Source organism: Aquarana catesbeiana, linkage group LG04 (assembly GCF_042186555.1).
Source record: "Aquarana catesbeiana isolate 2022-GZ linkage group LG04, ASM4218655v1, whole genome shotgun sequence".
NCBI classification, from domain to species: domain Eukaryota; kingdom Metazoa; phylum Chordata; class Amphibia; order Anura; family Ranidae; genus Aquarana; species Aquarana catesbeiana.
Window position 1 is genome coordinate 676,083,952 of NC_133327.1, and position 17,437 is coordinate 676,101,388.

Here is a 17,437-nt window from a genome sequence, read left to right on the forward strand (position 1 = left end):
ACATGTGGTATTATCAATTTTAAATGAATGATGTACATTTGAACATAACAGGATATAGCTCATTTATATTTGCTTTTTGCCCCATTCTCACTAAACAAATGCAGAATTTTCCATTTTAAATGATTTACATTCAAACAGCACAGTGTATAGCCTCGTTTACATTTGTTTTAGCCACATTTGCACAGAACAAATGTACGTGCACTTTTTACTGCACAGCTGGTTATGCAAATTCCTTATAAACCAACCCTCTAACGTGGCACATGAGAAAAATGCAAAATCTATAAAACATCCTTAGAACTAATGCAAAGCTTTCTCTGAAGGGGGGGTAGATTGTGACATTTATCCGCACTTCTCCACTAATGGAACATCTTGCATTCATTGAAAATAAGTTTTATTTTGCATGCTTCATTTTTTTTTTTTTCTTGCCACGGGGGGGGGGGGGGGGGGGATTGGTTGAAAGTGCATGAACCTTCATTCTGTGTGAATTGGGCAAAAAAAAACAGTAAATAGGCTATATCCTGTGCTGTTGCATTGTAAATCATTGATTTAAAACAGAAAATACTGCATTTGGCCACTAGATGGAGCTAAGTATTATAGGCCATTCCTCTGATACTTAGATCCATCTAGTGGCCACAGTAGGTATTTTCTGTTATAAATCAATAATTTACATTCGAACAGCACAACATACAACCTTTTTACATTCATTTTTTTTGCCTCATTTGCACGGAACAAATGTACCTGAGCTTTCATTGGGCAAATGGCTTTGCAAATTCTTTATAAATCAACCCCTTAGTCTTTATTCTACTTTTTTCTGTGGTTTACTGTCCCAATACAGGCATTGTAGTCACCCTATACGTTCCATCAAACATGCTCAGTGAAAAAAACAAAACGTTTTTTTCCTATTTTGAACTGGATCCAAGCTCTCTCCATTGGCCCCCATCCTTGTATTGCTAATAAAATGTGGCTAATGTATCTTCTGTGCTCCTGATCCAGAGAATGAAGCCTCCTCCTCCTCCCATCGTTCCAGGCGTCTCTCCCAAGCTCTGTATCCCCACTAAGAGCAGACAAGCTGGATGTCAGATTTAGAATTAAATACATGATTCTGACAGGCGTACTTGTCGCTGCGTATCATAAGGGAAGGATTGAAGGGGAAGCATTCTTGAAAGTCTGCTTTTGATGTATTCACTAAGGAAAGTAAAAGGAGTTTAAAAACTGCTTAATGGCTTAAAGAAACTTTTTTTTCTCTATAGTTCTAGAAGGCAAAAAAAAGGGGCTGATTAATAAAGAATTTGCATAGCCATCATTCATCCAATGAAAATGCATGTACATTTGTTTGGTGCGAGCGGGGCAAAAAAAACACAAATATAAATGAGCTATATCCTGTTATGTTCAAATGTACATCATTCATTTAAAATTGATAATACCACATGTGGCCACTAGATGGGGCTCAGTAGCAGAGGAATGTCTTATAATACTTAGCTCCATCTGGTGGCGAAATGTGGTATAGTACACAGATGGCAGCAGATCGTTCTAGCTGCACCTCCCCCATTAAAGGGGTTGTAAACCCTCGAGGTTTTTCACCTTAATACATTCTATGCATTAGGGTGAAAAGCCTCCTGTGATGTAGCTGCCCCCCCCCCCCCCAGAGCCCCCCTTTTACTTACCTAAACCCAGTCTTTACAGTGACGGGAACGAGCACACCAGCTCCAGCCGGTCTCTCGGATCCTCATTGGATAGAATGGTAGCAGTGCAGCCATTGGCTCCCGCGGGAGCCGGGGGCGGGGCCAAGTCCTGCTGTCTGTGTCAATAGATGCAGCAGCAGGACACAGGAGCACGCCCGCATGAGTTCCCCCGAGGGAGAGCGGGTCTCTGACGGGGCACTCGAGAAAAGTAGGAGCCGGGAGCGCCGCTGAGGGACCCCCGAAGAGATGGATCGGGGCCACTCTGTGCAAAACCAACTGCACAGAGGAGGTACATATGACGTTTGTTTTTTTTTAGAAACAAACCTTTAGATATCCTTTAATAAAATATCTGTGAAAGGAGAAGGGGAGATTGCGATGCTCGTCTGCGCCTCCTGTGTTCACAGAATGCCTTTTATTTCCAAAAAAGAAGTCATTGATTTATAAAGAATTTGCACAGCCATTTGTCTCATGAAAGTGCATGAACATTTGTTCTGTGCAAACGGGGCAAAAACGAATGTAAATAGGCTATATCCTGTGCTGTTTGAATGTAAATCATTGATTTAAGCCAGAAAATACCAAATTTAGCCACTGGATGGGGTCAAGTATAAGAGGTGTGTCCTATAATACTTCGCTCCATCTAGTGGCCAAATGTGGTAATATACATAGATGATGGGAGATCGTTCACTCGGCTCCTCCTCCATTTATAAAATATCTGTGATTGGAGAAGGGGAGATTGTGATGCTTGTCAGCGCCTCCTGTGTTCACAGAACACCTTTTTTTCTTTTAAAAAAAAAAAAGTCATTGATTTATAAAGAATTTACATTCCATGAAAGTGCATGTACAGTTGTCCTGTGCAAAAATATATCCCGTGCTTGAACGTAAATCATTGATTTAAAATGGAAATTGCAGCATTTGGCTACTAGATGGAGCTAAGTAACAGAGGAATGTCCTAAATTACAGAAAATTCCATGTGAAAAAAAAAAAAAAAAAAAACGAATTCAAAGAAGCAATTTGATGTGCTGTTCAATTGTAAAGCATTGATTTAAAATGGGGAAAAATATCCAATCTGACCATTAGATGGAGCTAAGTATCAGAGGAGTGTACTATAATACGGACCGCCATCTAGTGGCCAAATATTGTATAGTATACAGGTGACAGCAGGCCATTCACTCTGCACCTCCTCCATTTATAAAACATCTGTGAATTGGCGGAGGGGAGATTATGACATTCATCTGCACCTCCTCCATTCAAAGAATACTTTGCATTCATAAGTCTTATTTATTTTGCATGCATCATAGTTTTTTTTTATTTTTATTTGCAACTTTAAAAGGGGTTGATTTATAAAAGAATTTGTCCTGTGAAAGTGCACGTACATTCGTTCTGTGTGAATGTGGCTAAAAAAATAAATAGGCTATAGCCTGTGCTGTTCGACATTAAATCATTAATTAAAACATGGAAAAATACCCAAGTTGGCCACTAGATGGAGCAATTATCAAATGAGTGTCCTATAATAAGCATTGATTTCAAATGGAATATACCCAATTTGGTCACTAGATGAAATTAAATAACTATTTTTAAATGTATATATATAGATATATATATATATATCTATATATATAAATAAATAAATAAATAAATAACATCACAAATCGCTTTCATTTCATCTAGTGACCAAATTAGGTATTTTCCATTTGAAATCAATGCTTATTATAGGACACTCCTTTAATAATTGCTCCATCTAGTGGCCAAATTGGGTATATATATATATATATATATACAATGAGGCTTACCTATAGATAAAATGAATATCTCCTAAACCTTCACGGCTGCATGCAGCCGCTGATGTCAACGGCACATGCACTCTGAAGGTCCGGCTTACCGTGCCGGAACTTCAGAGCTTCTTGTCAGAACCAAGGGTTCCCGCGTGCATGCACAGGAGAGACGTCATCGTGGCTTCTGCCACTCACAGCACCGGAGCCCATGATCCCGGAAAGAAGGGGCAGGTGAAGATGTCAGCCCTCTCAGCGATGAGCGGGGTGCTGCTGAGAGGGCTTCGTTCTAAGGTGAGTTATTTCATAATGTGCTAGTATGCAATGCATACTAGCACATTATGCTTTTGTCTTGCAGGGTTTTTTTTTTTACTTGGTTTACTATCGCTTTAAGTATCAAAGGCCTGTATTTGGCCACTATATGGAGTTAAAGCGGACGTTCAGTCATTTTTTTCAACTTTCCATCTATTAAATCTTCTGCCCTTGTTGTTGTTATTTTAACTTTGGATAGTAAATATTTTTTTCTGCCAGTAAATCCCTTATACAGCCCACTTCCGGTTTCTTGTCTGGTCATTAGCCTAGGTTTATGACATCATGCACAGCTCTCTCTCTCTCTCACTCTCGTGAGAGTTTGCCAGGAAGGGAGGGGGGGAAGAGTCATAAGAGGGCCAATAAGAGCTGCAGAGCTGGAGGTGTGCCTCTGTGTAAATCCAGGAAGTGAACAGGCAGCAGCTTCAGCTGCCCACAGTTAAAATGGCTGCAGCCAGACTTAGCGGAGAGGGATTTCTGCAGCATATTTGGCAAGTATAGAATCTCAGTATATATAAAATAATATGCAAAGTGGTTGGAGGGAAGCTTCAGAATGGCAAAGATGTTTTTATTACAAATCATGTGAGCAGACTGCAGTTCTTTAAGTTTTAAAGGAGTGCACTATAATACTATAATACTTACCTCCATCTAGTGGCCAAATATGGCATAGTACACAGATGATACTGCGTTTCCCCAAAAATAAGCCCGGGTCTTATATTAATTTTGGCCACCAAAAACACGGTAGGGCTTATTTTCGGGGTAGGGCTTCCCATTTAATGTGCTATCTTCTCTCCCCCTCTCCCTCCCTGCCTGTCAGGAATCCCCAGTGTGAATAATAGTAAAAGTGGTTGTAAAATGCTAGCTGTATGTAAAAGGAGTACGTTTCTGTAATCAAATTGATTCACGTACCTTCTTATAGCGCCACTCGGCACTTTCATGACTTGCCTGGGCTGTCTTCCCCGCTCCGAGCAATGCAGAGGGAGGGGGGCCGAGATCCCCCGCTGACAGCCAGGAGAAGAGAAGGGGAGAGCAGCGGAGGTCAGCTGAGCGCCGAGCGGCGCTATAAGAAGGAATCTGACTAAATTAGATTATAGAAACACCTTTTATATTAGAGGATACATAGAGCGGATTTTAAACTAGGGCTTATTTTCGTGGTAGGGCTTATTTTGCAGCCCTCCCCAAATATCCCAGTAGGTCTTATTTTCAGGGTAGGTCTTATTTTCGGGGAAACACGGTAGGCGATCGTTCACTCTGCACCTTCTCCATTTATATAACATCTTGGAGGGGGCGGGGGTTGTGTTATTCATCCGCACCTCCTCTATTCAAAAAATACTCATAAGTTTTATTTATTTTGCATGCATCATAGTTTTTTTTTTTTTAATTTGCTACTTTAAGGGGTTGATTTATAAAGAATGTGCCCAGTGAAAGTGCATGTACATTTGTTCTGTGCGAATGTGGCTAGAAATACAAATGTAAATAGGCTATATCCTGTGCTGTTCGAATTTAAATCATCAGTTAAAAAGCTGAAAAATGAATACCCAATTTGGCCACTAGGTGGCGCAATTATCCGAGGCGTGTTGTAGAATAAGCATTGATTTAAAATTGAAAATACCCAATTTGGCCACTAGGTGGAGCAATTATCAGAGGCGTGTTCTACAAGAAGCATTGATTTAAAATGGAAAATACCTAATTTGGCCACTAGGTGGAGCAATTATCAGAGGCGTGTTCTACAAGAAGCATTGATTTAAAATGGAAAATACCTAATTTGGCCACTAGGTGGAGCTAGGTATCAGAGGAGTGTACTATAATACTTACCTTCATCTAGTGGCCAAATGTGGTATGGTACACAGATGATAGTAGATTGTTTGCACCGCCTCCATTTATAAAACATATGTGATTGGAGGAGAGGAGATTGTGACGTTCATCCGCACCTCCTCCATTCAAAGAATACTTTGCATTCATAAGTTTTATTTATTTTGCATGCATCATAGTTTTTTTTTTAATTATTTGCTACTTTAAGGGGATGGAGAATTTGCTCAGCGAAAGTGTACGTACATTTGTTCTGTGCGAATGTGGCTAAAAAAATAAATGTAAATATGCTATATCCTGTGCTGTTTGAATTGTAATTGTTAATTAAAAAATGGAAAATACCAAATTTGGCCAGTAGATGGGAGTTAAGTATCAGAGGAGTGTTCTATAATACTTAACTCCATCTAGTGGCCAAATTTGGTATAGTACACACATTAATTAAAAAAATGGAAAATACCCAATTTGGCCACAAGATGGAGTTAAGTATAAGAGGAGTGTCCTATTGTAAGCATTGATTTAAAATGGAAAATACCCAATTTGACCAATAGATGAAGCCACTAGGTGGAGCTAGGTATCAGAGGAGTGTATTATAATACTTACCTCCATCTAGTGGCCAAATGTGGTATAGTACACAAATAATAGATCGTTCACGCTGCACCTCCTCCATTTATCAAACATCTGGGATTGGCGGCGGGGAGATTATGACATTCATCCGCACCTCCTCTATTCAAAGAATACTTTGCATTCATAAGTTTTATTTATTTTGCATGCATCATAGTTTTTGTTTTGTTTTTTTCATTTGCTACGTTAAGGGGATGATTTATAAAGAATCTACTCAGTGAAAGTGCATGTACATTCGTTCTTTGCGAATGTGGCTAAAAAAATTTAAATAGGCTATAGCCTGTGCTTTTCTTATTTAAACCATTAATTTAAAAAATGGGAAATACCCGATTTGGCCACTAGATGGAGCAATTATCAGAGGAGTGTCCTATAATACTTCCATCTAGTGGCCAAATGTGGTATAGTACACAAATGATAGCAGATCATTCACTTGGCACCTCCTCCATTTATAAAACATCTGGGATTGGAGGAGGGGAGATTATGACATTCATCCGCACCTCCTCCATTCCAAGAATACTTTGCATTCATAAGTTTTATTTATTTTGCATGCATCATAGGTTTTTTATTTATTTTTTATTTCCTACTTTAAGGGGTTGATTTATAAAGAATTTGCTCAATGAAAGTGTATGTACATTCATTTTGTGCAAATGTGGTATAAAAAAATAAAAAATATATCCTGTGCTTTTTGAATTTAAATCATTCATCAAAAAATGGAAAAATACCCAATTTGGCCACTAGATAGAGCAATTATCAGGAGTGTCCTATAATACCTCCATCTAGTGGCCAAATGTGGTATAGTACACAAATAATAAATTGTTCACTCAGCACCTCCTCCATTTATAAAACATCTGAGATTAAAGGAGGGGAGTATGTGGCGTTCTTTCGCACCTCCTTCATTCAAAGAACTCTCTTCATTAATTGAAAATACGTCTTTTTAAATTTTGCATGCATCATAGTTTTTTTTATTTGGCGCTTTAAGAAGTTGATTTATAAAGAAATTGCCCAGTGAAAGTGCACATGCATTTTTTCTGTGTGAATGTGACTACAAAAAAAAGTCTAAATAGGCTATATCCTGTGCTTTCGAATATAAATCATAAAAGTGTATATGGAAAATACAACATTTGGCCATTAGATGGCGCTGAGTTTCAGAGAAGTGCCCTATAATACATAACTCCATCTAATAGCCAAATATGGTATAGTACACAAATGATAGCAGATCGTTCACTTTGCATTTCCTCCATTTATAAAACATCTGTGAATGCTTTGCATTTATTGTAAAGAAATTTTATTCTTTTTTCATGCATAATAGTTTTTTTATTTACTACTTTAACGTGTTGTTTAAAGAATTTGCATAGCGATTCACCCAGTGAAAGTGCATGTACATTCGTTCTGGGGGGTCAAAAAAAGAAATGGAAATAGGTTATATCCTGTACAGTTCTAATGTGAATCGATTTAAAATGGAAAATACCACATTTGGCCACTAGATGGAGTGAAGGTGTAATAGGAAATTCCTCTGCTGCTTAGCTCCATCTTGTGGACGAATTGGGAATTTTCCATTTTAAATCAATGCTTTATGTTTGAACAGCACAGGAAATATTTTTTTTACATTTGTTTTTTTTGCACCTGCACTTTTTTGTTTTAAATCAATGATTCACATTTGAACAGCACAGGATATAGCCTATTTATATACTTTTTTTTGCCCCATTTGCACAGAATATGGGGCAAATGGCTATACTCATTCTTTATTAAATCAATGGCTACATGTAATGCAAACAATGTATGTCAGGAGAGGCCAGGAGATGGCGCATGTCCCTCTTCTGTAAAGCTAGTCATGCACGCCTTGACTGAATAAGAGAAAGCCATCACTTCCCCAATCCATGCTATAGAGCAGGGGTCTTCAAACTGCGGCCCTCCAGCTGTTCAGGAACTACAATTCCCATCATGCCTAGTCATGTCTGTGAATGTCAGAGTTTTACAATGCCTCATGGGATGTGTAGTTCTGCAACAGCTGGAGGGCTGTAGTTTGAGGATCCCTGCTATAGAGTATGGATAGAGGAATGTCAGTTGTGGGCAATTGTATTCATCAGCTGCTGAATACCTGAACAATGCTTGCCTCTGATTGGATACAAGTGCTGTTTGGCCAAGAATTTTCAGACCAGTTCCTTTGTTAGAACCCAATTGACTTTTGTTGGGAGGGGGTGGGGTGCTGACAGGGTCTTTACAATTAGCTGATTTCGCAGGAATCGGACAAAATCTGAGCAGTGTATGGCCAGCTGTAGTTTTTGTCCAGTGCGTGTAATCTGATCTCCCTGCAATTTAGGTCTATTTAACAACAAAAGGCTGTTTTTTGAGCCTCCAGAACTGGTGCTCTTGATTAGAGCCTGCCACCTGCTGGCTGAAATTAATAGACATGAAATATTGCATAAGCGATATTCTATTACCTTATAAAAACATATAAACAAACCACTTTTTTTTTAACACAACAAATCAAGAAAAATAGACAAAAAAATAAATACTTTAATAAAGTACAACTTCCGAAAATGCCTCCAGGCTCCAAGAGTGCCCTCCAACCTCCCATAGTGACCCACAGTGCCCCCAGGTGTCCTCAGCCACCAGCCTCCACAGTGCCTCCCAGCCTCCTATAGTGCTCTCCAGCCCGCTGCAGAGTCCCCAGCCCTCCATAGTGCCCCCAAACTCCAACAGTGTCCCACAGCGCCCCCTCAACCTACCACAGTGCCCTCCAGCCTGCTGCAGAACCTCCAGCCCTCCACAGAGCCCCCAACATCCAACAGTGTCCCACAGTGCCCACCCAGCGGTCTCCCATAGTGTCTCCTAACCTGCTGCAGAGACTCTAGCACACCATAGTGCTCCTAAACTCCAACAGTGTTCCACAGTGCCCCCCCCCCCCCCCGGCCTCCCATAGTGCCCCCCAGCCTGCTGCAGAGCCTCCAGCTCTCCGTAGTACCCCCAACATCCAACAGTGTCCTAAATCCCACTTTTATTTCTGAGTATAAACTTGATTCCTTCACTGTTGGGGCATGGAAGGATTTAGAATAATTTACCAGCCCTGGTCTTTATAAGGTTGAGAAACCCTTCTCTGTATAAAAGTAATAAAAAGTCAGCTGTTGGGTTGGCCTTGCTGTTTAATGAATCCCTCAATATATCAAACCAAACACAATCATTACAATGGGAGTATCATATTGTCTCAAACTTGTGATCCTGGTTTCTCACCTGTTTATCAGGCACCAGGCAGAGGGCAGTGGAGTGGATGAGCGGTATTGGAGGAGGCTTTCATAAGACTAACACTTAGTGGAAACGAAAAGGAATTGCAGGCTTACAGATCCCTGAAGTTCTCTAAATAGGACTTCTGAAGGTTTTTAAACTGTTGCCTCCCATATAACGCATATGTTAGCAGGCATGAAAGGTGGGCTTTAACACCCACACATAGGTCCATGGGCTCTGTGCTGAGAGTGCACGCACTTCACATTAAAGCCTCCATCCACATGGTAGTCTCTTTCTTCATATTAAAACCTCCAGCCACATGGTACTCTCTTTACATTAAAGTCTCCAACCACATGGTAGTCTCCTTCACATTAAAGTCTCCAACCACATTGTAGTCTCTTTCTTCACACTAAAGCCTCCAGCCACATGGTATTCCCTTTCTTCACATTAAAGTCTCAAACCACATGGTACTCTCTTTCTTCATACTAAAGTCTCCAAACTCCATGGTACTCTCTTTCTTCACACTAGTCTCCAACCATATGGTACTCTCGTTCTTCATAATAAAGCCTCCAGCCACATGGTAGTCTTTTTCTTCACATTAGTCTCCAACCACATGGTATTCTCTTCCTTCACATTAAAGTCTCCAACCACAAGGTAGTCTTTCTTCACATTAGTCTCTATCCATACGGTAGTCTCTTTCTTCACATTAAAGCCTCCAGCCACATAGTAGTATCTTTCTTCACATAAAAGTCTCCAGCCACATGGTACTCTCTTTCTTCACAAAAAAGTCTCTAGCCGCATGGTACTCTCTTCATATTAAAGTCTCCAACCACATGGTATTCTGTTAATTCACATTAAAGTCTCCAACCATATGGTAGTCTCCTTCTTCACATCAAAGCCTTCAGCCACATGGTAGTCTCTTTCTTCACTTTAAAGTTTCCAACCACATGGTAGTCTTTCTTCACATTCATCTCCAACCACATGGTAGTTTCTTTCTTTACATTAAAGTCTCCCACCACATGGTAGTCTTTCTTCATTTTAAAGTCTCCAACCACATGGTACTCTCTTCATACTAAAGTCTTCAACCACATGTTACTCTCTTTCTTCACATTAAATTCTCCAACCACATGGTAGTCTCCTTCTTCACATCAAAGTCTCCAGCCACATGGTAGTCTCTTTCTTTACATTAGTCTCCAACCACAGGGTATTCTCTTCCTTCCAATAAAAGTCTCCAACCACATGGTAGTCTTTCGTCACATTAGTCTCCATCCACACGGTAGTCTCTTTCTTCACATTAAAGCCTCCAGTCACATGGTACTCTCTTCATATTAAAGTCTCCAACCACATATATTCTGTTAATTGACATTAAGTCTCCAACCATATGGTAGTCTCCTTCTTCACATCAAAGCCTTCAGCCACATGGTAGTCTCTTTCTTCACATTAAAGTTTCAGGATATTTTACTAAATTCTAAATTCACCCAAGGTTCCTTGAGGGCCCACACTCCAGTCATTCCCAAAGAGTGTAAGGCTGATGACCTTGTTTTCTCACTACCCCCCCTCCCCCCCAACTTTAAAATAGTTTGAATATGGGAAGCTGTCTGACCTGAACATTTCTAAAAGTCTAAGGTGATGGGCATTACCTCCGTCGAGTCTACACTCTGAAAGATACCCTTCAATCCAGGTGGGCCACTTCAGCTAAAACAAATACCTGGGTATCCAAATTCTGGCAAACTCAAAGGAGATCATTTCTTGGAACATCCCACCTCTCCTCCTCAGAGTCTATTTACTGCTTCAGAAATGGGATATTTTCATGGTTTGGCTGATGTAACATCCTCAAGATGGTCATGCTACCGAAATTTCTCTACTTATTCCCAACTTTACCCATCCTCCTTCCTCTCTCTTACTTATGTAGGGTTAACACTATTTTTTCAGAGTTCATGTGGATCAATAAACAGATTCAGAATATTTTGTTAATCCCAAAAACAAATTATTACCCAAAGGGAAATTATGAATATTTTGAGACATGAGGACATCAAGCAAAGTATCTCTCTTGAACAGTCCTTTTCTAACTTCCAACTAAATTCCCACAAGTAAAGTCTAATTCTACTATAGGACCCACCTTTCAGATTTGTGCCCAAGCTTTCCTGACTTTTGGCCTTTCCCCACCCCATTCCCCTTTATTTCTGATTCACGGTAGTCCGGGTACAATAAATGTCCTTCCTGCACTTTACTTTTAAACAACATCATTTTTTTTTTCACCTTTTCGGGACAATCGTCCTCTGTTGTAGCCCTTACATCCTCTGCAGATCCCTTCCATTTGACTCTTTGGCAAGTGCTGCGAGTTAGGCATTTCCTTTTGTCTTTACCACTTTCTAGGGTGGTTTCACATCTCCTTACAGGCTTTAAAGCATTTGGCATGGATACAGGCCCCTAAGACGCTCCCTCTCTATCCTATACATACAGTATCTCTTGCAACCAAAGGCTGACCATAAAGCAGTGGGGAGAAGACCTGCAATTGACTTTCACACCACCTAAGCATCAAAGGATTTTACGCTTCTCACTGAAGTTCTCTACATACCATCAACTTCCAAGAACCTAATTTTAAAGTCTTATCCAGAATTTACAGAACTCCATCAATTCTCCATAAATTCTACCCCAAGGTAACTGACCTATGTTGGCATTGCAAATCTGACATAGACTCAATTTCTACGTCTTCTGGTCTTGTCCAAAACTGAGCTAATTCTGAGTCAGAAAAAAATCTCAAATTTACAGGCTTCACCATCCCTGGATATCCCAGCATTCCTATTACACCTTTCTTCCTTTCTGGTAAAAACATAAAAAAATCCATACTCTGGCACCTCCTGAATGTAGCCAAGTCTTGCATTTCTCTAAAATGGAGAGCCCCCTTCCCTCCTACAATAACCATGTGGCTCCATTGAGTAAATGATAAGCTGATAGAATATCTTATCTTTTCTTCCCACAATAAAAATGAAAAAAATGAAACCTACCAAAACACTTGGTTCTACTGGACTGAGTTTATGTTTTCAGAGGAGGTTAAGGTTTTTCTGCATGGAAACCCATGACCACTTGGATACCCCTTGGTGTTCATCTGAGAGCTACCCCCATGTAAACCTCCTTTCCTCCACTGGTCTCATCCTTCCTTCCCTCTTCCCACCATTCTTTACTCCTTCTTCCCCTTCTGCCCATGTCTTCTTTTCCCACCTACCCTTTCTTACCTGAATTCACACATTTACCCCATTTCCCATTATGCCCTCCAACAGAGAAAACAACCCAGAATAGACGTGCCCTTCTTGACGTCCAGGGATATCTTGAACCAAACATAATGATATTTACAGGGGTTTGACAAAAATATGAAAACACAAGGTAAAAGAAAAAAATCATTACCGAATATAGTGGCATGCAAGATGGCCCAAAAATTAACATAAAACCTACAGAAATACTTGGTTCTCCTTAATTGAGTTTACATTTTGAGAGAAGGGCAAGATTCTTTTGCATAGAGACCCATGTCCACTTGGATACCCCTTGGTGTTCACCTGAGAGCTCCGCTCATGCTATCCCCCTTTCCTCCTCTGGTCTGATTCTTCCTCATCTCTCCCCATCCTCTTTTACTCCCTCTTCCCCTTCTGCCCATGTCTTCTATTCCCACCCACCATTTCTTACCTGAATTCCCACCTTTACCCCATTTCCCTTTACACCTTCCAAAAGAGAAAACAACCCAGAGTAGACATACCCTTCTTGACTCCCCGGGATATCTTGGACCAAACATAATGACATCTAACTTATGGCGGCACCACATACTGGATACTGTAGCTTGCTTTATTGGCGCTTTGTTTATAACCTACGAACAAAGATGTACTGTATTTCTTGTACTTTGGTCCCTATGTGCTCATGGCAGATACCATTATAAGTTTGTCTTGTTTTTGATATGCTGTTTCCTGTTTCATAAATAAAATAATAATTAAAAAATTCTCCATAGAAGCATTACGTTCCCTAAATCCTTTAAATGGCTAAGCTGTTCTTCGTAGAATTTAAAGGAAACCTGAAAAATTAGAAATATATAGACAGACAATGCTGATTTTCTTCTATGTTGTAAATGCCTGGTTGCTAAAATGATCCTTTGGCTTCAGTAATATATCATTCACTAAAACTTTTTTTTTAGGTTTGCATGTCTCACCACACCCTGTCATCCTTCACTGTAATTCACAAGCGAAATAATGAAAAACCCTAGTTTGCTGCTTACAGTGTGTTGCTTATGGTCCTGTAAGCCAAAGAAATCTTTTGCAACATAAAAAAACATCAAGCAGAAAGTGAAAAGAAAGAAAATTAGAAAACGTATTTAATTGTAGACACAGATATGCACTATATGACCAAAAGTACGTGGACACTTCTCCAAATTTTACATTCGCGTGATCAAACTCAGATACATAAAGACATTTGAGGAGTGGCCTCTGGGAGGTGGGACTGGAGTGGCCTACACAGAGCCCTGAGCTCAACCCTACTGAACCTCCTATGTGATGAATTTGGAACGATGATTGAGAGTCAGAACTCAAAGAAAATACACAAACACTGTACTTTTTCCATGTACATGTACCAATACAAATGTTTTATTATAAAATCAATATATTGAATATGTGATTAAAAGGTTACTCTTAAAACGTATAAGGTCGACATATACATCCAAATCTCATAGCAACAATGTCCATTCCACAATTACCACATCCTGTCATTTATTCCATAATGTCAGCTTTCAGATTAATAAAAATTCAGTATTTTTCAAAGTTTGGTAAGAATATATTGCTGCTTCCTCAGGAGACTGAAAGTGTGTGTCTAGTTCTTAATATAATATCAGACGTAAGAGTCAGGTTTTCTTATCTAACCTGACCTCACAAACACTCTTTTGGCTAAAAGGGCACAAATTCCCAAAATATGTTCCAATATCATGCAGAACTCATTCCTAAAATAGTGGGGGCTACTGTAGCCCCATTGTGGAGGACAACTCTATTTTAATGAATGCGATTTTGGTATGATAAAGTGCCAAATGTCCACAAAAGGTCAAGTGTCTACAGACTGTTGTCCATATAATGCATTTAGAGCTATGTAATTCAGCTAACCCTATTAATAATCAGATAAGATTTTAATTTATTAACCCCTGTGGTTGAAGAGGAGACATCTTCTGCCCTCACAAGTGATCGAAGATCTATCCTTATAATTATATTATCAGTCTCCTATGGTACAAAGTACATGTATTACTTTGTCTTACGTTTCTTTGTGCTTTTTAACCGTAGTTATTAAATCCGATCTGCCCCCCTCCCCATTTGTCGTAATCGATCTGACAACAGCTATAAAGGTGATGGCTGATTCATAGCTTTAGCTTGTCTCTTCTGCATTCCTCTTGCCATTGCTTGTCTCAGGAAAGCAGAAGGAGAGGGGACGTGTCAAGAGAAAAACTCACCCAAGCTCTACCGCTATATAGTATAGTTGGTGTGTAGAGTAGTCGGTGCTCTGGCTAATTAAGCTCACAAAAGATCCATAGAAAGTACAGGCCGGCAACTCGACAGCTTCTCCATAGAAAATATTTATTTGAGCATTACAGCAATAACATCATCCAAAAATCCTGACGTGTTTCAGCTTTAGGCTTCATCAAAAGTATGATGAGGGCCTAAGGCTGAAACGCGTCAACATTTTTGGATGATGTTATTGCTGTAATGCTCAAATAAATATTTTCTGTGGAGAAGCTGTCGAGTTGCCGGCCTGTACTTTCTATGGATCTTTAGAGGTGACGTGTCAGGCTTTGCAATCTTCTTTGCCATTGCTTGACACATCCCCTTGCTTTCCTGAGACAAGTAACAGCAAAAGAAATGCAGAGCCTAACATGTTCCCTCTGCTCTGCTATCCTGAGACAAGCAATGGCAAGAGGAATGCATAGGGAGAGGGGACTTGTCAGGCTCTGCATCTCTCTTGCCGTTGCATATCTCAGGAATATGACACATTCCTTCTCCCTCTGCTTTCCAGAGAGATGAAACGGCAAGAGGAATGTAGAACCTGACATGTCCCCTCTCCCTTGCTTTCCCAAGACAAGCAATGGCAGGATGAATGCAGAGGGAGAGGGGACTTGTCAGCCTCTGAATTTCTCTTGCAATTGCTTATCTCAGGAATGTGACACGTCCCCTCTCCCTCTGCATTCCCAAGAGATGCAACGGCAAGAGGAATGCAGAACCTGACATGTCCCTTGCTTTCCCAGCAAGATGGATGCAGAGGCAGAGGGGACTTGTTAGCCTCTGCATTTCCCTTGCCAATGCTTGTCTCAGGAATGTGACACATCCCTTCTCCCTCTGCATACCCAAGAGCTGCAACGGCAAGAGGAATGTATAACCTGACATGTCCCCCCTGCCTTGCTTTCTCAAGACAAACAACAGCAAGATGGATGCAGAGGCAGGGGGGACTTGTCATCCTCTGCATTTCTCTTGGCATTGCTTATCTCAGGAATGTGACACATCCCCTCTCCCTCTGCATTCTCAAAAGATGCAACAGCAGGAGAAATGCAGAACCTGACATGTCCCCTCTCCTTTGCTTTCCCAAGACAAGCAAGGGCAATAGGAATGCAAAGGGAGATGGGACTTGTCAAGCTCTGCATTTCCCTTGCCATTGTTTGTCTCAGGAATGTGACACGTCCCCTCTCCCTCTGCATTACCAAGAGATGCAACGGCAAGAGGAATGCAGAACCTGACATATCCCTTGCTTTCCCGGCAAGATGGATGCAGAGGGAGAGGGGACTTGTCCAGCTCTGCATTTCTCTTGGCATTGCTTATCTCAGGAATGTGACACATCCCCTCTCCCTCTGCTTTCTCAATAGATGCAATGGCAAGAGGAATGCAGAACCTGACATGTCCCCTCTCCCTTGCTTTCCCAAGACAATCAATGGAAAAAATGAATGCAGAGGGAGAGGGGACTTGTCAGCCTCTCCATTCCTCTTGCTGTTGCTTGTCTTGGAAAAGCGTCTCGTTCATGAAACACGGGACACAGCACTACATGTACTTTGCCCCATAGGGGACAGAACAGTAAAATAAAAAAGCGTATTGATAGATCTTCTTTAATGCAGCCACCGCCTTTCACACCACATTTTAGTTGAAACCCCCCTCTTTAACAACGGAGAAAATTAAGATGCAGAGGTCGGCTCTTATCTGACTGTGGCTGATGAGGAGTCTTCTCTAAAACCACTTATGTGCTGCAATTCACCAAATCCCTTCAGCTACAGACATTTCAGCTTTCAGTGGAATAAAACTTTTCATATTAATTTTGATAGACATAACCAGGACACTGGTACGCTCCCAAAAAAATCTTGAAAAAAAAAAAATTAAAAAGATACCTCCCCTTTTTTAATATTACACATTTTTGTCTCATATGACACAGATGTGTTGCCTACCTTGGCTGAAGCTTCTCGTTCCAGTTTAATGGGGCTCTGAAGGTGAAAAGATTATACACACATCAGCATGGACGGTGAAGAAAATGTGTATATATGATGTTCTTACTATGTTCATGTTTAGATGATCAAAAGATGTTAAAGACTGCATCCCCACAAACGATTCGAGAAGAAATAAGAAAACTGAAAGGGGGGGACGGAACACTGTCCTAACAAATTACGATAGTGAATGGAGAGTCATTATCCGAGTTCATACTCTACATGGATTATCTACATAAATAGCGTATCTTTACTTGCAGAAAATGATTTGAAGAATGCAGCACCTCTAGAAATACGGAGTGTAAAATGTTTGATACAGAACGGCAGGGGCGTTGCTAGGTCTACAAAAGATCTGGGGCTAGAGCCCATAGCAGAGTAGTAAAGAAAGTCATACGCTTGGGTGGGCATACACATGTATATACAGTAATATACATGTGTGTATATACCCCCAGAGAGCCCCCCCTTACATCAGGGTCCCCAGAGAGCCCCCCTTTACATCAGGGTCCCCAGAGAGCCCCTCCTTACATCAGGGTCCCCAGAGAGCC

At 40.5% G+C, this 17,437-nt stretch overlaps 1 protein-coding gene across 3 annotated transcripts in view; it reads right to left on the minus strand.

Annotated features, from left to right (window-relative positions):
* PAK5 (p21 (RAC1) activated kinase 5) overlaps positions 1–17,437 on the minus strand; it is a 212,384-nt gene that overhangs the window by 102,381 nt on the left and 92,566 nt on the right. For 2 of the 3 annotated variants that reach the window (XM_073628636.1, XM_073628635.1), the window contains one exon: positions 16,857–16,892. The exons of the other annotated variant lie outside the window; for it this stretch is intronic. In XM_073628636.1, the coding sequence (XP_073484737.1) occupies positions 16,857–16,892 (36 nt within the window). The remainder of the gene's footprint in view (positions 1–16,856; positions 16,893–17,437) is intronic. 3 annotated transcript variants of the gene reach the window in all.